General features: G+C 57.9%; 1 protein-coding gene across 2 annotated transcripts in view; it reads left to right on the top strand.

Moving 5' to 3' along the window:
* CELSR3 (cadherin EGF LAG seven-pass G-type receptor 3) overlaps nt 1–23,376 on the top strand; it is a 31,147-nt gene that overhangs the window by 3,271 nt on the left and 4,500 nt on the right. Inside the window, exons 2-33 of one of the 2 annotated variants that reach the window (XM_064724442.1) lie at nt 5,264–5,896; nt 7,450–7,672; nt 8,035–8,150; nt 8,529–8,617; nt 9,030–9,187; nt 9,374–9,537; nt 9,999–10,124; nt 10,279–10,448; nt 10,686–10,871; nt 11,012–11,122; nt 11,384–11,552; nt 11,806–11,947; nt 12,123–12,243; nt 12,546–12,729; nt 12,810–12,911; nt 13,535–13,549; nt 15,091–15,185; nt 15,929–16,138; nt 16,574–16,757; nt 17,215–17,364; nt 17,688–17,868; nt 18,152–18,319; nt 18,740–18,866; nt 19,055–19,261; nt 19,360–19,534; nt 20,036–20,148; nt 20,447–20,526; nt 21,173–21,299; nt 21,930–22,043; nt 22,180–22,316; nt 22,402–22,508; nt 23,132–23,305. In XM_064724442.1, coding sequence (XP_064580512.1) covers nt 5,264–5,896; nt 7,450–7,672; nt 8,035–8,150; nt 8,529–8,617; nt 9,030–9,187; nt 9,374–9,537; nt 9,999–10,124; nt 10,279–10,448; nt 10,686–10,871; nt 11,012–11,122; nt 11,384–11,552; nt 11,806–11,947; nt 12,123–12,243; nt 12,546–12,729; nt 12,810–12,911; nt 13,535–13,549; nt 15,091–15,185; nt 15,929–16,138; nt 16,574–16,757; nt 17,215–17,364; nt 17,688–17,868; nt 18,152–18,319; nt 18,740–18,866; nt 19,055–19,261; nt 19,360–19,534; nt 20,036–20,148; nt 20,447–20,526; nt 21,173–21,299; nt 21,930–22,043; nt 22,180–22,316; nt 22,402–22,508; nt 23,132–23,305 — 5,058 coding nt within the window. The remainder of the gene's footprint in view (nt 1–5,263; nt 5,897–7,449; nt 7,673–8,034; nt 8,151–8,528; nt 8,618–9,029; nt 9,188–9,373; nt 9,538–9,998; nt 10,125–10,278; nt 10,449–10,685; nt 10,872–11,011; nt 11,123–11,383; nt 11,553–11,805; nt 11,948–12,122; nt 12,244–12,545; nt 12,730–12,809; nt 12,912–13,534; nt 13,550–15,090; nt 15,186–15,928; nt 16,139–16,573; nt 16,758–17,214; nt 17,365–17,687; nt 17,869–18,151; nt 18,320–18,739; nt 18,867–19,054; nt 19,262–19,359; nt 19,535–20,035; nt 20,149–20,446; nt 20,527–21,172; nt 21,300–21,929; nt 22,044–22,179; nt 22,317–22,401; nt 22,509–23,131; nt 23,306–23,376) is intronic. The other variant, XM_064724443.1, reaches the window with a different exon arrangement.

Genomic DNA, 23,376 nt, shown 5'->3' with positions numbered 1-23,376 from the left:
TGGGGTGGTGTGAGGGGTGGCATGGGAGGCAGGCTGCTGAGCAGTGCTTGTAAAGGGGCCAAGGCTGGAAATGGTCTGCAAGAACAAAGCATCGTTACTGAGCTGTGAGATCACTTCTGGCTGCTAGCGAGGCACCTTTGGAGGTGTTGTAGCCAGCCAGGCTGTGTTGTGTGCCATGGGGTGCTGCCCAGGAAGGAGGCAGTTCCCAGGATGGTCAGGCTGCTGGCCCAGGGCTGGTACACTGCCTTGCTCCCAAGCCCCGGTGGCTCTTCTCTCTGCCAGGACTGAGTGCTTCCCTGGCTCTGCTGTACAGAGGGAGGGACTGAGCTCAGTGCAGAAGGAGACCTCTCAAACACCCATCTGCCAGCAGCAAACAGTTCAGTCCGGACTCTGGCTGTGGCTCCTGCCAGCACTTGCTTTGCAGGGTGGCTTCTGAAGCTCAGTACCACCTTTCTGCAGCCAGCTTAGTGTTCAGGGGACAGCTGTGACAAACCTGAGTGCAGTCCCTGGAACTCTTGCATCGTGTTTGTTGTTGGGGTATCCAAATGCAGATGCTGTCTGTAGCTAGGGGTGGCTTTGTGGGGTGTTGGGTGCCCTCTAGCCCAGCTGAGGACAGGACAAAGATGGACCATGGGCAAACAGGGTTTGGAGCTGGAGCTCCCAGAGCCTGAGCTTTGCCTTCAGCACTAGCCTTTCTTAGCATGATCTGAAATGGAGGCATCTGTCCATTGCTGAACCGTGGAGTGGCTGCAGGAGGGACGACAAGAGCCCTCTCTGGAGGGGCCAAGCACTGAATTGCCAGGAGTGCCTGGGGAGCCGTGCTCTAAATTGTGATGCTCCCCTGGCCATCGGCTGCCAGCTGCCTTCCCCTTTAGCTCTCTCAGTCCAGCTTACTCTGTCAGAGGAGGATTTCTTTCAAAGGATGGAGTGAGGGCTTTAACAGGAGACCTGTCCAAGGCAACCCTGCATGAGCAGCGGCAGCCTGGCAGTGGGCTGGGGCTCTGTGGGGGTAATTGTAGCTGCAGGGCTGCTCCAGCCCCTCGCTGGAGGTGGGGGTGGTTTTGACCTTTCCAGCTTCTGCCCCAGTGTGTTTATGCAAGCCCTGCCTCCTCACACACTTAACCCTGCACAAAGGCAGGAGACAATCACATCCTGGAGTCCTGCATGAGCCGCCTCGTGGCAAGGGGCCCTTGCAATTAGAATGTCGTCATCTTCCAGCGGGAAGGGAGAATGGGAGAGGTGTGCTCAAGGAGGGGAGAGGATGGAAGGGGAAGAGCTGTTTTGGCGAGGGAAGTGAGATGCTGGGAAATGAGCCTTTTGTTGGATTTATATTGGCTGTGAGGTGGAGTTTGGCTTTTCAGTCTTTGTTGTTGGAAGCCCCCCGCCCAGCTGGCAGCTCCGCAGCCCCGTGCTGTCGCTGTGTGCAGAGCAGGGTGGGTGTGCAGAGCTGGCAGCCAGGACAGTCGGCCCTGGCTGCATTGTCTGCCCCAGACACTGCATGACAGAGCAGCTCCCTGCTGCTGGGAGACGGCAGCAGCAGCTACGTGGGTGCCCCAAGGGTCAGCATCCTAGGAGGCCACTGAATCCCTGCCTTTATGGTGCATTTGAGGGAGGCTGAACCCCCTAAAACACAGGGCAAGGGGCCATTTTGCCTGCCTGCGAGCTGTGTGTATTCTTAGCTCAGCCCCTTGTAGGAGGCAGAAGACTTGGGCCATCACAAACCAGTGCCTTTCCAGCAGGGCTGATAGCAAAAACTGACCTCAGCTTCTCACAGGACACTTCTGGCTGCTAAAATCTGCTCTTGGCTGCTGAGGATGCAGGACAGTGGGATGGAGGGGCTGTCCATGGCCAGCAGCACTATGAAATCAGGGCAGTGTGAGAGACTAACATCATGTTGACTTCAAACCATTTCAGACTGGTTTCTCTGGGCTTGGTGGCAAGTGTGGAGGCTCAGGTGCAGGAGAATGGCATTCATCTTCTGTGCTGGGTGATGGAAGCCTGATTTACTTTCAAGATCTCTTAACTGGTAAAATATTATCAAAATGTTGAGTGCTCTGCCAAAGCCTTTCAGCAGCAGTGAGGAATGTTCACTGTCCTGATATCTAGGTCTTTTCCTGGCTCCTTGTCTGGAAGTGTTTACTGTTCCTCACCTGCAAACATGAAAGTCACCCTGTCTGTCCCCAGAGCACCTTGCTGTCTCTGGAGTGGCCATTGCAGTCACAATAGTGGCTTTTGGACACTGTTTTTGGCTCTCTTGGACGCTGTTGCTGCCACTGAGTAGAAGAGGGCATGGATCTCTTCTTTAGCTTCGTTGCTTTTGAAGCTGGTAATTGTCAGTCTTGGAATTGCAAACACAATGGCTCAATGCTGTCCAGCACAAGGGTCAGAGCCCCTTGTCCCTTTCCCTTGCTCCATTCCCTGTAGCTGTGTTTCTAGGACTCCTCACTCTGCTGCATGAATATTCACCAGGCACCAGCTCTGCAGCCACAGGATTTAATCAGAAAGGCTGAGCATTCGTGATTAAAATGCCTCCCATGGGGGGTCAGTGCCTCCAGCCAGCTTTGGGCTTTCTTCTGGTAGCTTTATTTTTTTTTCTTTCCCCATTTGCAGCGGGTCATTCTCTTAACCATCTGCTTCCCTGTGCTTGGAGGGGGAGGCAGCCTTGGTGTGATGCTGAGGTGGGACAGTGTTAGAGGGGGGTTTCTGAGGCAGGTTGTGGGGCCAGGCCTGGCTCCACATTGCTCTGGGGAACTGGGAAAGGGATGCTTGGCTTTCCTGCCATGGGACCAAAGGCATCAGGTACCCTCCAACTCACTTTCTTCCCCAGGCACAGAGTCCTTGCTCCTGTGAGGCATTCCTGGCCTCCAGCCTACCTCAGGATGCCCTGAGCCAAGGCTGAATAGCAGCCATAAATCAGGCAGAAATCTGCTGGGCTCTGAGCCGCCCCTGGGGAGAGCAGGAGCTGTCCCCAGGCCTTGTGGCTGCTTCTGGGTGAGCTGGGAGCTGGAGAGGGGAGGGCAGGGAGCTCGTGCTGGCCTTGACCAGAGAGCCAACAGAGAGGAGGGGACAAAGGGACAGGGGAGGGAGCTGGGACGCGACCCAGCTGTGTGGAGAAGGGAGCTGGTGTCAGTGATGGCATCCTGGGGTGCTGCCTCACCAGGGGGCTCCTCAGGGAGAGCTGCCAGGCTGGTGGTGGCTTGGGCAGCATCTTATGCCAAGTGTGACTTGTGGCTTTCCTCACACTCCTGCCTCCCAGGGTCGGGGTGGTCTGAGCAGCCCATGAGCAGAGAGCATGTGCCTTGGGGAATGGAGGTGGTGATGCCAGTTCCTTGCCCTGAGCCCAGACAGATCTGGATACCCTGGCACGTCCAACCAGATGCTGAATGGAGCTCTGTTGTTGCTGCTGCTCATGCTGCCCTCTGTGCCAGAGCAGGCAGGGTGTTTTCACACACAGACAGGTGCTTTCTCACCTTGCTCCCATATGGGGTGGGAGCAGCTTGACTTCAGAGAGAAGCAGCCCCCCTTTCCTGCAGGAGATTAGCTCCTGGGTGCCTGCACTGGCACGCTGCTCCCCCAGCCTGCAGCCAGCCTTATCTCCAGAGCACAGTCCCTGTGTGCAGGCTGCTGCTCGTGCAGGAATTTGCAGGGTCACTAGACAGCTTTCACCTTCTGAAGAGTAGAGAGAGGTGAAAGAAAGAGAGATGTTTCCATTTGTAAATCCTCCTGCACTGCAAACTTCAAACAGGGCTGGGGGAAATCAAAAGGCTTTGCAGCACAGCAGCCAAGGGAAGAGAGGAGCAGTGAAGGCAGCTTTGTACATGAGGCTGGGAGCTGGGGCATGGATGAGGGATGCACTCCTGATCCTGGTCAGGGATGGGGCTGGCTAGGGTGCCAGGAATCCTGCTGCTCCCCCTTGCACTGGGTTGGAGGAGGTGAAGCACATAGGTTTGGGATCCAGGATTAGTCATGGGGCTCACTGTTGAGATGTGCTGATGTAATGTTGTGTTGGTATGATGATGGAGAGCCAGTTTTCCAAGAAAATGTGGGGGTTTGAGGCTCTCAGGTGAATATGGGGTGGGAGGTGGGAACAACAGGTGGCAGCTGTGTGCTGCTAATGCCCATGGGGCACCAGCATTGGGGTGCTGGCAATGGGCTGGAAGGTGGATTGCTTCATTTCAAGAGCAGTGAGGTTCTTGATGAGCCCCATCAAACATTTCTGGGGCCACCAAGATTGGCAGAGTCTTACCTTGCCATGCTGAAATCTGGCTCTGCCTGCTGGACCCTGTACTGGAGCCCAGAAGGAGGGGACCAGGTGACAGGAGGCATTTTCCTGGGAAAACAAACAGTCTTCTCCCAGCCACAGCTGCTGTCAGAGGTGTGTGGGGTCTCCTGGGGTATCAGGATCCACTGGGTCTCTGGGAGCTGGGTGGGTGGGGTGGGGCAGGAGCCCATGATCACAGATCTGCCAGGGTGGAAGCTGCACCACTGCCCCTTTGGGCTGTGCTGTGGTGCCTCTGCAGCCTGAGCCGCTGGCCGGGAGTGCACCCGATGTGCCCTGGGTGAGCTGCTGCTGCTGCTGCTGCTGCTGGCCAAGGTGCTGAGAGAGCCGGCAGGCGTGCTCCGAGTGTCCCTGTGCACTCCGAGGGTCCCTGCCTGCGAGATTGCTCATGTGGAGCGCGATCCCAAAGGGAAGGAGTTTGTTTCCAAGGAAAATAGAGATTAAAGAGAATTAAACAAACCAGAGATGGGCTGAGAGAGGAAGAGATGCAGAGCAGATGGTGAGAATGGGGGGAGCAGGGAGACCAGCACAAAAGCTTGGGAGAGCCTGGAGGAGAGAGGAAGGAAATGGCAGGAGAAGAGCACAGGAAAAAGCAGCGTGGGGAAGGCAGACAGGGCACAGCAGGGAAGGAAAACACCCTAGGCCCTGGCATCAGCTCCTGTGTTTGCCAAACCTCCTGCTGGGACTTCCTTCTGTTCCTGAGCACCTTTGTTCCTGGGAGCTCAGTTTGCTGCCGAGATCCAGGACAAGGAGAAAACCTGAGAGTTCTTTCAGTGGAGAGCCTGATGGGGGGAGAAGGTGCAGCTGCACCAGCCACTCCCTCTCCATCCCAGGTGGCTCCCTACTTGCCCCTGGGGCTGTGGCTCCAAGCTTCCTTACCCAGGAGTCAAACACTGGGGTGCAGGGCTCTGCCCTGGGCTGGGAGGGAAGAAATCCTCCAAGAGCAGGCAGAGACCTGCAGCGTGTTCCTGTTGCCTCCCACAGACGGGATCCACAGCGTGACAGCTCAGTGCGTCCTGCGCGTGATCATCATCACGGAGGACATGCTGGCCAACAGCATCACCGTGCGCCTGCAGAACATGTGGCAGGAGAGGTTCCTCTCCCCACTGCTCTCCACCTTTCTGGAAGGAGTGGCCACCGTGCTTGCAACGCCCAAGGAGGACATCTTCATCTTCAACATCCAGAACGACACGGACGTGGGGGGCACGGTGCTCAACGTCAGCTTCTCGGCGCTGGCGCCCCGGGGCGGGCGCTACTTCAGCTCGGAGGAGCTGCAGGAGCAGCTGTACATGAAGCGCATGGTGCTGACAGGCACCTCCATGCTGGACGTGCTGCCCTTCGACGACAACGTGTGCCTGCGGGAGCCCTGCCAGAACTACATGAAGTGCATCTCCGTGCTCAAGTTCGACAGCTCGGCGCCCTTCATCGCCTCCCGCTCCACCCTGTTCCGGCCCATCCACCCCATCGCCGGCCTGCGCTGCCGCTGCCCCCAGGGCTTCACCGGGGACTACTGTGAGACCGAGATCAACCTGTGCTACTCCAACCCCTGCCTCAACGGGGGCATCTGCACCCGCAGGGAGGGCGGCTACACCTGCGTCTGCCGCCAGCACTTCAGCGGTGAGTGCGGCCCTGGGGGAGGGCTGGCAGCGTCCCTTGGCACTGCTGTCACCGTGGCACATGCTCTTCCCACCAGGGCAGTGGGTGTCACAGCCTCTCTGTGCCTGCAGAGTCCAGCTCTGCTCCCAGCTCTGTGTTTCCATGGTGCTGCGTGTGCAGGGCTGAGGTTGCCATAGAAATCTGTCTGGTAGGGAGTTGGCTTGGAGGACTCTTGGGGACCCTGGCCATCATTTTCCACCCCTTGTCACAGAGCAGGAGGACTAAGCTAGACTAGGCTAGGCTGGGGCACAGGAGGTTTCTTGGCTGTGCCCCATGCTAGGAGGGTGATGGGCTCTGGGACTGTTGCAGTCCTTCTGTGGTTTCAGCCTGTGCCACTGTTCAGCTGGTCTGGCAGAGGTGTGGAGCCTCACTGGCCCCATGTGCAGTGGTTGAGTGCAACCCACCCAGAACAGAAGGGGAGGCTGGGCCCAGGTGCCCCACCAGGCAGGATCTGAGCCAGGCAGATCTGGTCCTAGCTGGGGGGCTGGCAGGGGAATCCACAGTCCAGCCAGAGTCTGGTTGCCGCAAGTTCCCAACAGGCTGTGGAGAACTGGCAACTGAGGGATGAGGGGAGGTGGCCTCTGGCTACTGAGGAGGGATCCCCTGCCTTGCTCTCGCTGTCAGGAGGGAGCATGGCAGCAGATGGCTGCCTGGAGCTCTTCTGTAGGTGGCTCCTGGTGAGATAAGCAGAGTCAGTGGTAATTAACCTCCGGCATTTGAAGCGTGAACAGCCATTAGCAGAAGGGTTAATGAGCTCATTTGCCTGTCACTTCATGCTGTCTCCTCATCCTCCTTGGGTATCACAGAGCAAGTAATGGGAGCAGGGCCTGGGGCTGAGTAGGACTTCAGCTGAGTGCTTGCCTGGGTTCTGTGGGAATTGCACAGGAAGAGGGGCTGACAGATGTCCTGCACTGCACTGTTGAGCTGGCATGAGGCATCCGTGTTACCCATGCCAGCAAGGTGCCAGGGTATTTGTTGTTCTCCATGTGGTTCCCACTTGCATGCAGTGTTTGGAAGCTCCTGGTGCCATGGGTGATTCTTCTATAGCTACTGACAGGAGCTCGGTGGCACTGGGCTGTCCCCACATGCCAGAGACAGGGCTGAGATGCCTGTCCCAGGTTTGTGTGGTGTCAAGGCCCAAGGAGGCACTCTCAGCATTACCAGAACTTCCCTGGCTTGCTTCTCCACTCTTAGGACTGTGCAGCTGTAGTGTAGAGGCCAGTGCCCTCCTGTCACATTCCCATGCTGTACTGGATCCTAAGTTGTCCCTTCAGCCAGACCTGGCATCACATCCAGCCTGGTGGCTCGTGCTGGGCTGGCAGTGCTGGCTAGCTCACTGGCTCCTGTGGGGAGCACCTGGGTAACACCTGGGTGTCCTACCCTTCCCTGGCCCCCAGCTGCTCCTCAGACTCCTTCCCTCAGCTGCCCTGTGCCGAATCCAGGCTGCATTTCCAGGACAAGGAGCCTGTGGGTGGCTGCTGTGCGTGGTCCCAGCCTGTGCCTTGCCCCTGCAGGGGAGCACTGTGAGGTGGACAGCCGGGCGGGGCGCTGTGTGCCCGGCGTGTGCCACAACGGGGGCACCTGCACCGACGGCGCCGACGGCGGCTTCCGCTGCCAGTGCCCGGCGGGCGGCTTCGAGGCGCCCTTCTGCCACGTGTCCACGCGCTCCTTCCCGCCGCGCTCCTTCATCATGTTCCGGGGCCTGCGCCAGCGCTTCCACCTCACCCTGGCCCTCTCGTGAGTGCTCTCTCTGTCTCTCTCTCTCCTCCACTGCACAGCAGTGTCCTCTGTTCGCCCGGCCCTGCTCTGGTGGCTCCTGTGCACAGCACGCTGTGCCAGTCCAGGGGCTGCCTGATGCACTCCTCACCCCATGTCCCTGGCTTGCTCCTCCATGCGGCTGCCCTGGCACCTTTGGCCAAAGGGCTCTGAACCTGCACTGGCATCAGCTCATGCCTTCCTGCAGTGCTGCTGCCAGCTCTCTGCCCCCCATGCTCAGGTCTTAGTGTCCCTGTGCTGGGATGCTGGTGCATGCCACAGGAGAGAGGGGATCTCCACGTGCTCCTTGCACACACCTTGCTCTCCTTCGTACCCTGCCCCAGGTTCAGCACTGTGGAGCCCGGCGGCCTCCTGCTCTACAATGGGCGTTTGAATGAGAGGCACGACTTCCTGGCAGTGGAGATCATCCAGGGGCAGGTCCAGCTGAAATACTCCACAGGTACTCTTGGCCCTGCCTGCTGTGGGATTTGTGTCATGGGAGCTGGGAGAAGGCCTATGCTAAGTGGGAAGAGGAGAATGCTGCCCTGGATGGAACCTGTGCTAAGGGAAGCAGGGTTAGGAGGGATTGGTGAGCATCAGTGGATAGCACAGGAGATGAGTTGTGTGTATCAGGACTCTCCCTGGCCTTAGGAGTGTGGTTTGTGAGCACAAACCAGGACAAACCCTTTTGGTGTCTCTGCTGCTGTTCTGTCCTGTTGTGTCACTGTGAGCTTCACAAGTCCATCAGCAGCACAGTGGGTGTGGTGCCTCGGGAAGGGTGGGGACGTCTGGAGGCTGTGTGGCTCCCCTGAGCCTGCCATCATCCCTGTCTCCTCAGGAGAGTCCAGCACGGTGGTGAGCCCCTACCTGCCGGGGGGTGTGAGTGATGGGCAGTGGCACACGCTGCAGCTCCGCTACTACAACAAGGTACGTGTGCCCCAGCTGGCCCCAGCACTCGTGGCTCTCTCTCCCCACAGTGAGCAGTGCTGGCTCTCCTGTTCCCTGCCTCTGTCCCATGCTAGGGGCTCTGGAGAGAAGGTAGAGCAGGTTGTCAGCCTTGGGGATGGATGCAGTGGAGCAGACAGCTGGGTGCAGGGACAGATTGACACCCAGGGCCTCACTTGGAGGCTGCAGGGATGTGCTGCATGCAGTGTCTTTGCCCATGTCCCTCTCTGGGGCTGCTTGCTGGGCTCAGCTGGAGGTTTCCCTCCTGCATTGCTCACACCTCCAGGAGCACAGCCGAGCCTGGGCTGCTCAGGCCTTTCCTTGCTGTTGTGTGAACCCTTGGGTGCTGGGGTCTGGGGCCTGTGTGCTGCTGACACCCTTCATTTGCTTTCAGCCCAAGGTCAGCAGCCTGGGGGTGGTGCAGGGCCCCTCCAAGGACAAGGTGGCCATCTTGACAATAGATGAATGTGATGCTTCAGTGGCCCTGCAGTTTGGCAGAGAGATTGGAAACTATTCCTGTGCTGCAGAAGGTGTGCAGACCAGCTCGAAGAAGTGAGTTCCTTGGAGCTGCTGTGGTGGGGAGGGGTGGTCCCCTGTGGAGCCAGGCCTTCCCATCCAGAACCTTGGCTGTGTGTACCTGTCCCTGAGGAGGTCTGGGGACAGACCTCCTGTGCACTGGGGAGCTCACTGAGGTGAGGTCAGTGTACCTCTTAAAGTCCTGGGCTTCTGATCCTGCAGGTCCCTGGACCTCACAGGTCCCTTGCTCCTTGGAGGGGTCCCCAACCTGCCAGAAAACTTCCCCATCACTCACCGGGACTTTGTGGGGTGCATGAGAGACCTCTTCATCGACAGCAAGCGCATCGACCTGGCCTCCTACATTGCCAACAACGGAACTGCTGCAGGTACAGGTGCCTCTGCTCCTGCCAGCCCTCCCAGGGATGGATTCTGCTTCTCACACAGCACTGCTGCTGGGCTGGAGCAGCATTGTGGCACCACAGCTGGAGTTGAGCAGATTCTCACTGGAGAACAAGGCCTTCAGGTCCCCCTAAATGATCCAATGCCCACCTCAGCTAACGTTCTGGGAGTGTCCCCTGATCCCAAGTGCAGAGTCTGTTGAGCTGGCTGATCTGGGAGATGCCACGTCATCAGTCCAGCTCTATGGTATCTTTGTTCTGGCATAAGGAGCACCAACAGCCTTAACCCTTATCCCTGAGCAGGCAGGGTCTGTGTGGAGACACTGAGCAGCAGGGCTTGCCCCTCTGACAGCCTGGGAAAGGACCAGCAGGCAGTGGTGCCTTTCCTTTTGGCTGGGGAGAGGTGGTGAGCTGGTTGAGGCTGATACAGGTGGCTTTGATACCTCCAGGTTGTCATGCCAAGCACACTTTCTGCGATTCCAACCCCTGCAAGAACGGTGGCACCTGCTCTGTCAGCTGGGGCACCTACTCCTGCCTCTGTCCTGTTGGCTTTGGGGGCAAGGATTGTCGCCATGGTGAGTGAGGGGGCACTGCTGGGCACAGGCGGGTGGGGTGCAAGTGGAGGCAGAGTGATGGATCTATGTGAGTTGAAATAACTCTGCTGTCCCTGCATCTAGTGTTCCCTGTGAAGTGCCCTTCCCTTCTCCTCACCTCCACTTTCCTTTCCAGCCATGCACCATGCCCACTATTTTCAGGGCAACAGTGTCCTGACCTGGGACTTCAAGGCAGACGTGAAGATCTCGGTGCCGTGGTACCTGGGGCTGGCGTTCCGGACACGCCAGCAGGATGGAGTGCTGCTGCAGGCCCACGCGGGCCAGTACACCACCCTGCTCTGCCAGGTATGGCCACAGCCTCAGCCACAGCACCACAGGCCAGCCTCTGCTGCTGTCTGCTCCAGGAGGGCATGGGGACCTTGTTCTCCCTGCTGGCTGCATCCCAAGCAGAGGGTGGCTGAGGGGAGAGGCATTTAGCAGGGATGGATTTCCCTCCCCCTGCTCTGATGGAGGGTAGGCTGGAAGCAGCCAGGGTTCATGAGGTCTTTGCTCACTGGTGGCATTGCTGTTCCCTTTGTGCAGCTGGCTGGGGGCCTGCTCTCCTTCATGGTGAGCAGGGGCTCAGGGCGCAGCACCAGCCTGCTCCTGGACCAGCTGCAGCTCAGTGATGGGAAGTGGCACGACCTCCAGCTGGAGCTGCGCGACGTCCACAGCGGGCGCGACTCGCGCTACGTCATCACCCTCACCCTGGACTTTGGGCTCTACCAGGTGGGTGCTGCTTAGGACCTGGCACCAGGGCAGGAGCTGTGGGGAATGCTTGGCAGACACAGGCAGAGCTGTGCCTCTGCACCCCCAAGAGGGCTGGGCCAGGGCTGGTGCCCATTGCCTCGTGTTGCTCCCTTCTGCAGGACACGGTGGTTGTGGGAAATGAGCTGCATGGCCTGAAGGTGAAACACCTGCATGTGGGGGGAGTCCTGGGCTCTGGCGAGGTGCAGAATGGGCTGAGGGGCTGCATACAGGTGAGTCCATCGCTCTGAGCCTTCCCTTTTCAGCAGGTCTGTTGTATGGAGAGTTGGAAACACAAGTCTGGCAACTGCTGCCAGCATCCATGGTGCTGCTGTCACTGTCCCTCTGGGCATTCAAGGCTCTGAGGTGCCATGGGGTAGCGTTAAATAGGAAGGATGGCGAGTGGCTGCTGCTGGGGGTTTGTGGAAGGCAGGAGAGCTGGAGCCTGGTGTGTCTGCCCTGGCCTCACTGTGAGTTTGTCACCTGCACTGCAGGGTGTGCGCCTGGGTGACAGCGTCACCGGGATCGTGCTGCCCAAGCCCAACCATGCCCTGCGGGTGGAGGCTGGCTGCAGTGTCCCGAGCCCCTGCGACTCCAACCCCTGCCCAGCCAACAGTGTCTGCAAGGATGAGTGGCAGAGCTACTCCTGTGTCTGCCAGCCAGGTAGGACCTGCAGCACCCTGCCACTCCTCTGCTCTTCATGCCCATTTATCTTCTCCTCTGCCCCTGTGACTCCCTCCTGGCCTGTGACCGCTCTCCTCTCCATGCCTTGGGCAAGTCACACCCCTGTCAGACACTCATCAGTTTTTCTGGAGGGCAGAATCTCTCCTGAGCCCCCTGAATTCACTCCTTGGTACTCCAGCACCTCTCAGGCAAAGGGTATTTGCTTACCTGGTGGTGTCTGTCCCCACCTCAGGGTACTACGGAGGGGACTGTGTGGATGTGTGTCACCTGAACCCCTGCAAGAACAAGTCGGTGTGTCGCCGCAAGCCTGGCTCGCGCCTGGGCTACGTCTGCGAGTGCAGTGAGAACTTCTTTGGGCAGTACTGTGAGCACAGGTGAGATACAGAGCAGGACTGTGGCCTTTGGGCCTGGCTCCATGCTGGCCTCTCATCCTGGATGTGTAACCAGGGGCTTCTCAGTGCCACCTTCCTCCTTGGAGCTGCTGACTGGTGGCAGAACAAGGCCTGGGGAATTTGGTGGTTGTAATATCAAAGATATTTCTCTCCCTAGGATAGACCAGCAGTGTCCAAAGGGCTGGTGGGGAAACCCCACCTGTGGGCCCTGTAACTGTGATGTGAACAAAGGCTTTGACCCCGACTGCAATAAAACCAACGGGCAGTGCCACTGCAAGGTGAGGGGCAGCTGTGCTGGTGGGGACATGGACCATGGCTTCTCTGAAACCCTGCTTGTTCTTGATGCTGTTCCTTGTCCCCCAACAAAGGCCTGGCAGTTGCCCAGGTCCTACTTTGTGTGCCCATATCTGGGTTGGATCCCTGCTCAGCTCCTCTGTACAGCCTTCCTAGACCAGCATGGTGATGATGGGGGCAGTGGGGTGCCTGGAAATCAGGAATGCCTTGACCTTCTCTGGCTCCAGGGGTTCCCCAGCCTGCTGTCCTATTGAGCTCTCTGATGACTGTCCCCATGTCCTCGCAGGACTTCCACTACCGGCCCAGGGGCAGTGACACGTGCCTGCCCTGTGACTGCTACCCCGTGGGCTCCACCTCGCGCTCCTGTGACAGGGAGAGCGGCCGCTGCCACTGCCGGCCCGGCGTCATCGGCCGCCAGTGCAACAGCTGTGACAGCCCCTTCGCCGAGGTGACACCCAGCGGCTGCCAGGGTGAGTGTGGGCACTGTGGGCAGCTGCTGCCAGGGGCTGGGTGTCAGTGGGCTGGCCCTGTGACCTGTGTGTCCCCACAGTGCTCTACGACGGCTGCCCCAAAAGCCTCAAGGCAGGTGTGTGGTGGCCCCAGACCAAGTTTGGCTTCTCGGCTGCAGTGCTGTGTCCCAAAGGCTCCTTGGGTGAGTGGGGCCGTGATGGAGAGGGGAGGGGACAACCTGGCTGTCCTGTAGCTGCCCTGGCAATATCACTCTGTTCATGCACTACCCCAGTCCCGTTCAGCTGGGCTGGAAGTTTGGGAGAAGGAAGAGAAAATGTCACAGTCTGGGGAAGAGCAGAGAGCAGAGGGTGCTGGCCATAGCACTGGGGTTGGGTAAAAGCTATGGGGTGTAAGACCCATCACCCAGCCATGGGGCTGTGCTGTTCCCTCAGTCTTGGTGCCTCTCTTCTTCCTGCTGCTTTTTGGGTTCACCAGGCTTGAGGCTGAGGTCAGGCCTGGCACAGCACCCTCAGTGCCTTGCTGTGGCTCCACCAGCACCATCCCCATATGCCCTGCAAGGGAAGCAGGGCACAGTGTGCTGTCAGGTGAATGTTGGGTAGGAGTCAGCATCCTGAGCTGGAGGAGGCCAAGCTGTCCTCGGTGACAGAAAAGGTGTCAGCAGGGTGTCTGGGAGTGTAGGGCAGTGCAAGCCCCAGGGGACAATACCAGCCCTGTCCTTCCCCAGCCCTTCGCCCCTGGAGGAGGCAGGTTTGGCTCCTAACTGTTGTCGCTTCTCTCCCTGGTTCTCTCGCCCTCCGTGCACAGGCTTGAGGGGTGCAGGTAAGGTTGTTCCCATCGCCTTCCCCCTGTGCTCTAAGGGCTGCACCACATGGCTTTCCTTCCCTGCTCCCTGCCTGGCACCCTGCACACCCTTGCGCTTTCCCCGCTGCTTCTGGAGCTGCCCAGGGTCCTCCCAACGCTTTGCCTGGTCTCACTGCTCCTCCACAGTGTTCCCTGCTCCCAGCTCACTAACCACACAAGCCCAGCTGCAGCTGCATGCAGCCCTTGCCACCCTGTGTGCCTGGCCTGCAGTGTTGGCTCTGGCAGGTCTGTGCTCTGCTCCCTGGCTGGGATGGATGCTGGCTCTCCTGGATGGCACTCGCTTGCTTAGCCTGGGAGGGGAAGGAGCTGGTGCTGAGCAGTGGGTGGTGAGGCCAGGAAGGAATGGCTGTGGGGTGGAAGAAGGAGAAACTACCTGAGTGGGGAGTGGTAGGATGGGAGCAGGAGCTGATGGGCAGGCACAGCACAAGGTCCTGTTCCTTCTGCCTGGCTGGCAGGAGAAGGCACAGGGACCTGGGGGTCAGATTCTGCCCAGATCTGAGTCAATCTCTGTTCTGTGCAAGGGGAATGCCATCAGTATGGAGACTTCTTGTTCTTCCTGCTCCCTGCTGCAATGGCACTGGTTCCTGTGCTTCTGCAGCTGGGAGAAGGGTGGCTGGGAGGACTGCCAGGAGCTAGAGGGGGTGGAAGGGGTACGCTTGTCCCTGGGGCTTTTCGGAGCAGCAACTGCAGTCTGCTCTAAGCTTCCTCTCCCTGCCCTCCCCTGCTACCCTCTCCCAGCCATGGGCACCTGGTGGGCTCCTGTGCCCTGATACTGTCCCCAGGAGGCTCCGCAGTCCTGCTGGTTACACTGGGGTTGCCTGGTTTCTCTTGCTCAAAGTGTTTGTGGTGACATACCCGGCTGAGAACACTTTTCTCCATGTTGGCTTTAGCTGTGTTTTTGGTGGTGGTTAACATCTCATCCTATTCAGCTTTGGAAACTCCCTTGCTGTACACAAATGCCTGGGCTCCTACCACGGACTGGGGGCTGGCTCTGGATACTGACCCCACACTGCTGGATCCTCCACACTGGGGTGCACCATCGCACTCCTCCATCCCCCTTGGCTGAAGGGGCTCATCTCAGGGGCTGGTTTTGCAGCCCAGCAGCAGGGCTGTTGTGCTCCTGGGGTGGCTTTGCCCTGTAGAGAGAGCAGGACCTCAGCAGGCATTGCAGGCTGTCAGCTGGGGGATGCCTAGAGCTGCTTGGGCTTTCATAACTTGGGGTCAGATGTGCCTAAGGACACAGTCATGTCCCCTTGGGCTTTTCCAGCCTGGCTCCTGCCAAGTCAGTCCCTTTTGCAATCCTGTGTGATGGCACCTTGCTGAGGTTTCACAAATCAAGAGCAGAATTGTTTGCACTGGTGCAGAGCAGGATGATGGCCCTGGGGTGTTACAGGCCCTTCCCATTGCTTGTCAGTGCCACTCTTTGGGATTAACTGGTGCAGAGGATCAGCCATGTCTCCTGTGCTGAATTTCCAACAAGCCCTTCCTCTTTGTTTTAGGTGCAGCCATCAGACACTGTGATGAGGAGAAGGGCTGGCTGGAGCCAGATCTCTTCAACTGCACTTCACCTGCCTTCAAGGAGCTGTCCGTGCTGGTAATCCTCTCAGCTCTGCAGCCCTGACAGAGCAGGAGCCCTCTGAACAAGGGCTCACAGCCACAATTCAAAGCACTCAGCTCTCCAGGGGTGCCTGGGGTATGACAGGGCCTTGCCACAGTGCTCAGTCCCTTTCTTTCTCACCTCCTTCCCCCAGATCCCTCCTGTGGGAGCAGTGGTCTGAGCTTAAGTTCATATGGCTTCATTTAATCCGTGTCCCCCTCAGAAATTACTTTGTCCTGCCAGAGTATTTGAGGAGAAAATAAATAATCCTGAGCAGGGCTGAGTGGTTTGAAGCTGGTGGGATGTCTGCTCCATGAGACCTCTGTAGCCCCTCAATTTTGTCAGGGACAAATCCCTTTGAAATATCCAGGCAAGTGTATTTAGCACTTACATGTCATCTAGGCTGAATGTCATCATGTCATCTAGGCTGAATTGAAACACAAGCCAGGAGAGTTTCCAGGGGAGTATTGCCAGGGCCTTGCTCTGCCCTTTCATCTCTTTGTCCTCTGTTGTGTTACTGCACTAAGTGCACTGGGTTAGCCAGGCCAGTGCAGACCCTGGTGTGTTGCTGGAGGTTGGTTTTCTGCCAGATGTTCTCCTTGTGCTAGAGACCGCCACTGTGAGTGTCCATGGCTTCTGCTGTGGCTTCAGAAATAGTCTCTGTGTCCAGCAGGGCCTGCAGCATCCCAGGTGAGGAACCTGCTGCATTGTTTAACCCTCTCTTTTCTCCCCGCTGACAGCTGGAGGGCTTGGAGAGGAACAAGACCGAGCTCAACACGATTGAAGCCAAGAAGCTGGCGCACCGCCTGCGGGCTGTCACAGACCACATGGAGCACTACTTTGGCAACGACGTGCACATCGCCTTCCGCCTGCTGTCCCGCCTCATGGCCTTCGAGAGCCGCCAGCGCGGCTTCGGCCTCACCGCCACGCAGGACGCACACTTCAACGAGGTCAGTGCTGCCCATGCCACAGGGCCTTCTGTGCTGCTGCTCTGAGCAGCCCCACTGTGATTCTGAGGGGATTGAGGGTGTGGTGGGACCCTGTGAGGAGCTCTGGGCTCTTGGTTCACATCAGCAGTGTGGGAAGCAAGGCCTGCGTGGTCAGGAGCAAAGAGTGGTTGAGGAGAGGCAGAGAGCTGGGTTGGCTCAGCCTGGGAAGGCAAGGGGAGATCTTACTGCTGCTGGCAGGTCCCTCATGGCAAGGGTGCAGGAAAAGTATCTCTGTAGGGGACTGGTTGATGAGAATTGAGGGGGGAGCCCATCATAGTAGGAAGTCCCTCTCTTCCCAGAGCCCTTGTGCAGAGAGCACACTGCTGCAGTCTGGGGGTGGTCAGAAGAGTCCCAAAGGCCCTGCTCACCCTCTGTCCCCGTGTCTCTCCCATTCAGAACCTGCTGCGTGCAGGCAGCTCTGTGCTGGCCCCCGAGAACCGGGAGCACTGGGCCATGCTGCCCCACGGGGAGCACGGCAGCGCCAGCCTCATGGAGCAGCTGCACGACTACTCGGGCACGCTGGCCAGCAACATGAAACTCACCTACCTCAACCCCGTCGGTGTCGTCACCCCCAACATCAGTGAGTAGGAGCTGCCTGGGGTGCAGGGACACTCCACCATCACACCTGGTTCCTTTCTCATCTCACTGCACCTCAGGGAGTGTGCTGGTAATGTTCTTGATGGCTCTCTCTAGCATGGGGAGGCATTTGTGAGAGATGTCCTGGTCCCATCCCTGCCTGGACTAGCTGACCTCCAAGAGCTAGCAGAGCTCAGAGTGTGCTGCCTGCTCACAATTACTTTCCAGTCTCTAGTGAAAAAGCATCTGGCCTTGGTGGCAGGAGTATTCTGTCCTGTGGCAGAGCAAGGACCTGGGCTGGGAAGGAGCACTGTGGGTACTGAGATTTAGTGTCATGCCCAAATAGAGGTCATAGCCCCAACTCCCTTGGCCACGGACTTGAATCCTGGGGTGCTCTGGAGCACAGTTGCTCTCCAGGTGTCCATCCTTGAGCTGACTTTCACTGCCTTGCTCCTCCGCAGTGCTGAGCATTGACCGCATGGAGAACCACTCCCACATCCGCCGGCGCTATCCCCGCTACCACAGCAGCCTCTTCAGGGGCCAGCCTGCCTGGGACCCCCACACACACGTGGTGCTGCCACTGTCGGTGCTGAGCCCTCCAAAAGCTGAAGGTGAGTGTGAGAGCATCACTCAAGAAACAGCATGGGTGGGTACAGCTGGCAGGAAAGATGTAGAATCATAAGGTTTGGGTTGGAGTGACCTTTAAAAGCCATTTAGTTTGCGTATATCCTACTGAGACGTCTCTGTCAGAGGTCTGAGAGCCAGCCTTGAGATCCTGAGCTTTACATGTATTCACCACATCCTAAAGGCTCTTGATGGCCTTGCAAATTGTCTTCAGAGCAGCACATACTGGTGTGTGCCTGTGGTTTTTTGTGTGGGTGTGGGTGTATGTTTTTGTGTGTGTGTGTTCTCACCACCCCTTTGTGTGCCCCAGCTGTGCCCACAGCAGTGCCCACGCTGGCTGGGGCTGAAGGGAACTACTCTGTGGAGAACTCCTCGCCGAGGCAGGCGCTGCCAGAGCCCGAGCCCACCCTCACTGTGGTGATCCTCATCATGTACCGCACCCTCGGGGGGCTGCTGCCTGCGCGCTACCAGGTGGATCGCCGCAGCGTCAGGTACATCCTCCTCCCCTTTCTCCCCTGTGCCCCACAAGCACCAGGGCACAGGGGCTGGCTGGACTCTGTTCTGTTCCCTCTGGCACTTGCCAAGTCTGTCTGCAGTGGTGAGGGTTTGATTCCCAGCCTTTGTGCTGCTCTGTGCCATGTTTCTCAGCCCCGTATTTTATTCTGAGCAGAGCTCTTCCTTCTGATATGTCAGAGCAAGGACACCTGAGAAGTCTCGGGGGTCTGTTGCTGCCACACAGTGATAGTGATGGTAGAGCTCTGTGGCTCCTTGCAGGCTCCCCAAGAATCCTGTGATGAACTCCCCCATTGTGAGTGTGTCTGTGTTCAGCAATCACACCTTCCTGCAAGGACCCCTGGACACCCCTCTTGTGCTGGAATTTTACCTGCTGGAGACAGCCAACAGGAGCAAACCTCTCTGTGTCCAGTGGAACCACTCCAACCTGTGAGTTGAGCATGACTGGGCCACTCTCCTTTCGCTGCTTTCCCCACACACGAGCTGCTTTCTCCTCATTCCCCAAGTTTCCCTGAGCAGCACTGGGATGGGGGGGAGGGTTCCATCTTCTCCCGTGGGATTTGTTTCTTTTGGAAGAGCACAGCAGGGTCAAAATCATTTAGTTTGGAAAAGACCTTTAAGATCATAGAGTCCCACCATTAACCCAGCACTGCCAAGTCCACCACTGACCCATTTCCCTCAGTGTCACATCCACACTCTGACAAGGCTCCCATATTTCCACTTTAGCAGAGCAGTTGTATCTGCTGGCAGAAGAGCCTTGTCAGTCACCCCTCTTCTCTGTGGCTCCTGCCCCCACACACATTTGTGTGTCTTCTTTCCTAAGTGCACTCTGCTTTTTGGTGGCTGCAGGACCAACCCCTCTGGCTTCTGGACAGCCAGGGACTGCGAGCTCGTGTACCGAAACACCACCCACGTCCACTGCCAGTGCTCCCAGTTTGGCACCTTTGGGGTTCTGATGGACAGCTCACACCGAGAGGTAAACTCAGCCGGTGGGACTGTGGTGGTGGTGGGGATTGCTAGCAGCTGGGTCCCAGAACAGGCAGAAAATGTCCTGGGGACAGGCAAAAGATTTCATGTGGGAGACAAACACAGTTTGAGAGTTCTGCAAGCTTCCTATGCTTGCCCCTAACCCTGCTATTTGCCTTTGGTTCTCTGCTGCTGCAGCAACTGGAAGGTGATCTGGAGACATTGGCAATTGTCACCTATTCCTTGGTCTCTCTCTCCTTGGTGTCTCTGCTGCTGACCTTCTCCTTTCTGACCTGCCTCAAAGGCCTCAAGTCCAACACACGTGGCATCCACTCCAACATATCTGTCACTCTCTTCTTCTCTGAGCTGCTCTTTCTCCTGGGTATCAACCGCACTGAGAACCAGGTCTGTGGCTGAACATGCTCACTCATGGGGTGAGGTGGGGATGATGCCATTAGCCTTGGCACAGTGGGACCATCTCTAAGTCACTCTTGTCTCCCCAGTTTCTCTGCACTGTGATTGCCATCCTCCTCCACTGCTTCTTCCTCTCCACCTTCGCCTGGCTCTTCGTCCAGGGCCTCCACATCTACCGCATGCAGACGGAAGCGCGCAATGTCAACTTCGGGGCCATGCGCTTCTACTACGCCATCGGCTGGGGCGTGCCTGCCATCATCACTGGTAGGAGCTGCTGGTGCTGCAGCCATGCCCAAACCAGCCCTGCTGCTTCTCAGCAGTCCCTGACCACCTGGTGCTGCCCAGCTCATCTAGGGCTTGCCATGGTCAGCAGTGCTGGCAGCAAGCAGTGCTGTGGTGGTCAGGGATGTATCAAGGGCTGTCGCCTTGCCTCCTGAGGAGAAATAATTTGTCAGCATATCTCCTCAGGTCTTCTAGTTAAAGTCTCTTGGTTTCCCAAGCCTGCATACTTGGGTGACCTGTTGCTGGCAGTGAATGCCTCCTGCACTGGGCTGTGTCAGGGACATCTGAGGAAAAGGAAATAAAGTCCCTGTTGCTGAGTCTCACAGTCCTGACTCCCTCCCCCTGTGGTGGGGAAGCCTATGCACATGGCAAGGAGCAGGGAGAAAGCTCCTTCTCTGCTGATAATGCTGGCATGGGATTGACATGGTTTGGACAAGTCCAAGGCTGCTGGGTGTGGACCTGACCTCTCCCTTCCTCCTGCAGGGCTGGCCGTTGGCCTGGATCCTGAGGGCTACGGGAACCCCGACTTCTGCTGGATTTCCATTCATGATAAGCTGGTCTGGAGCTTTGCAGGCCCCATTACTGTCGTCATTGTGGTAAAACCCTGTCCTGTTTCACCCACAACCCTCTCCTGCCTCCCTTCTCTGCACCATGGGCACTCACCCCTCCTTGGCTGCCCACTGCCTGTCCCATTCTCTGTGTCCCTCTCCCTCAGTTAGAGGCCTTCTTTTTGTCCCTCCTCAACTCTAGCCAAACCTGGGGGAGGCCACAGCTCGGGCATGAAGGGGAAAGGAGGGGATGTTTGCAGGGCCTGGCAAGCCTGGAGTCTGCAGTGGGGAGGTCAGGTCAGAGCCAGCCCTTGGCACAGCTTCTAATCAGTGCCAACACTTTCAGATGAATGGGGTCATGTTCCTGCTTGTGGCCAAGATGTCCTGTTCCCCAGGCCAAAAGGAGACCAAGAAGAAATCGGTTCTGTGAGTATTAGTGGCCATACTCCCAGCAGAGCTCTGGCAGCTAGTGGATTTTAGCATTTTCAGTGACCATCCTCCTCCTTCTGCCATCAAAGGGCCCTTCTGTACATCAGTGTCAGCCTTGCAGCCACTCTCCTCTCTCCTCTCCCACACCTGCCAGCCACATTAACCCTTCCTAAACTTTATCCTTTCTAGTTCCTATGTCCCTACTACGTTCACACTCACCTCCCAGCTGGTCCCCTTTCACCACCTGCCCTCACAGCCACCTCTTGTGTCTGCTTGGGTTCGGCACTCAGCCCTTGTCAGCTATGAGCACCTGTTTCTACCTCTCCTCCATGCTCCTGAGAACTTTCCCCACTCCCTCTGAGCCAGCCCTGGAGCATGGCTGAGCTCTCTGTGGCTCAAAATGACCTGTGTCATTTTGGCCCCTGTGTTTGCCTTGTGTGATCCAGAAGGGAAGGCCTGGCAGTCAGGGGAAGCTGGGCCACTGTGCAGGGACGTGCCTGCAGTGCTGGGCACAGCAGGGAGGTCTCTGCAGGAGCTTTCCCCTCTGGATCTCAGGGAGCACTAGCCTGTAGGTTAACAGTTTGCACTAACCTCTGGGTGTGTGTCTATGTCCCTGTCTGTCTGTCTGTCTCTCTCTCTCCAGCATGACGTTACGGAGCTCCTTTGTTCTGCTTCTAGTTATTAGCACTACCTGGCTTTTTGGCCTCTTGGCTGTCAACAACAGTGTCCTGGCTTTCCACTACTTCTACACTGTCCTCTGCAGCCTCCAGGTAACTGCCCAGCCTCTGCTGGGGAGGGCAAGGGTCAGCCCAGTGGAGCATCCCTGTGGTCCCCACAGCTATCTGTGGAGAATGGGTGCCCTGTGCTGAGCTCCCAACATCTCACCGAGCTCCTTGTCCCTTCTGCTGCCACCTTTGTGGCACTGAGGGACTCCTGCCGCTCCTTGCTGCTGTGCCTGTGGTGAGCAGCCACACGGAGCAGGAGGTGGCTGCAAGGCATTTGGTTCAGAGGTAACATCCAAGGGATGGCAAGTGCTATCTGGAGGGAAGGTGCCTCCAGGTCCTGAGAGGGCAGAGTAAGAGAATGTGATGGAGGTGTTGGACACTCAAAATATGATCCATGGCAGCACCCTGCCAACCTTCTCCCACCACTGGAGCTGATGTTGCTGCAGGAGACCCTGCCATTTGCTTCTTGGCCACTGCCAGACAGGTGGACACCCCACCTGTTCCTCCCTCATCCATGGCCACTATGGGTGTTAACTCTCATTGGTATTTGGGGTTTTTGGTGCATCCCAGTCCGGTGGCCTGGGAGGAGCCAGGGGAGGAGCATGCTGCTGGCACTGTGGGCAAGCAGGTCAGCTGGCAGTGAGGGGCTGTCTCTCATGGCATATCTCCCCACAGGGCCTGGCAGTGCTGGTCCTGTTCTGTGTCCTGAACGAGGAGGTGCGGGAGGCATGGCAGCTGGCCTGCCTCAGCAAGAAGGGGCAGAGCGAGGAGGCTACGAGGAGCACACAGGTGGGTGAGAGCATAGCAGCCCAGGGGGCTGGGCTCAGGCTGCACATCTGGGACAGGAGCTGACAGGGATACCCCACTTTCCCTGGACTGCCGTGGCAGCTCCTTAACAGGGCATGTGCCCTCTCCCTCCTCCCAGGGCCCCAATGCCTACAACAACACAGCACTGTTTGAGGAGAGTGGGCTCATCCGCATCACCCTGGGGGCCTCCACAGTGTCCTCGGTGAGCAGCGTGCGCTCTGCCCGCACCCACTCCAGCCAGAGAGCTTACCTCAGGTAGGGAGCAGCCAGGGGGCCAGCAGTGCCTGGGCAGAGCCACAGGCTCCTGCCACTGTGACAGTTTGAGCCTTCTCTCTTTCAGAGACAACGTGGCAGCACGTCAGGGCTCAGCCCTGGATCACAGCCTGTTGGCTCACGCTGGCCCCACGGACATCGACATGGCAATGTTCCACCGTGATGCTGGGGGAGGTAAGGCTCAGCCCTGTTCCTGAGCTGGGGGAGTTCTTCCTGGTGCAGACTCTGGGTGTGTGGTTACATCTTGTACCCCATGTTCAGCTGCAACTTCCAAATACGTGGGAGATGGTGGGAAAGGCAGCCATTGTGTCATTTAGCACAGCCTCCTCCTGGACAGATGGCAAAGGGCGTAGCCAGTCCCCAAGGGAGTAGAAATGGGGGAGGCAACAGAGGGGACATGGGCTACTGTGGGATCTCTGGGGACACTGGGCTCTGCAGTACAGCACAGACATTTGACTCACTGGAGCTAGACCAGCTGGGGCTGGGGTGGGATAGGGAAGCAAAGGGTAAGGAATGTGGATTTACTCAGCCTGGAAGAGGAGGCAGAGAGGATCTTAGTGCTGTTTGCAGCTGCCTTATAGGAAGGTGCAGTGAGATGGGCCTGGGCTCCTCTCACAGGTACCTGGTGATAGGGCTGAGGGAGCTGGCACAGGCTGCTGCTGAGGGAGGGGCAGCAAAGGGCAGGGGCAACTCATTAGTGTGGTCTGCCTGGGCTGGTTCTGCCTTCCTGGTGCTCTCAGCAGGAACTTCTCCCACCTTCATTCCAAATGTCTCCACAACACACCATGTTCCTCCAGACCAGGACTCGGACTCGGACAGTGACCTGTCTCTGGATGAGGAGCGCAGCCTCTCCATCCCATCCTCGGAGAGCGAGGAGAACGTTCGCCTGCGGGGCCGCTTCCAGCGCCAGCTCAAGCGGGCGGCGCACAGCGAGCGCCTCCTCACCAACCCTGCCAACAACACTCCCAAAGGCAAGGCTGGGGCTCTGGCAGGGAAAAGAATGAGCTCAGCTCCCTAGGGGGGGTCAGGCCATGCATGTCTT

This window comes from Zonotrichia leucophrys, chromosome 12 (assembly GCF_028769735.1).
Source record: "Zonotrichia leucophrys gambelii isolate GWCS_2022_RI chromosome 12, RI_Zleu_2.0, whole genome shotgun sequence".
Lineage (NCBI taxonomy): Eukaryota > Metazoa > Chordata > Aves > Passeriformes > Passerellidae > Zonotrichia > Zonotrichia leucophrys.
This window is presented reverse-complemented; position numbering and strand designations above follow the sequence as displayed.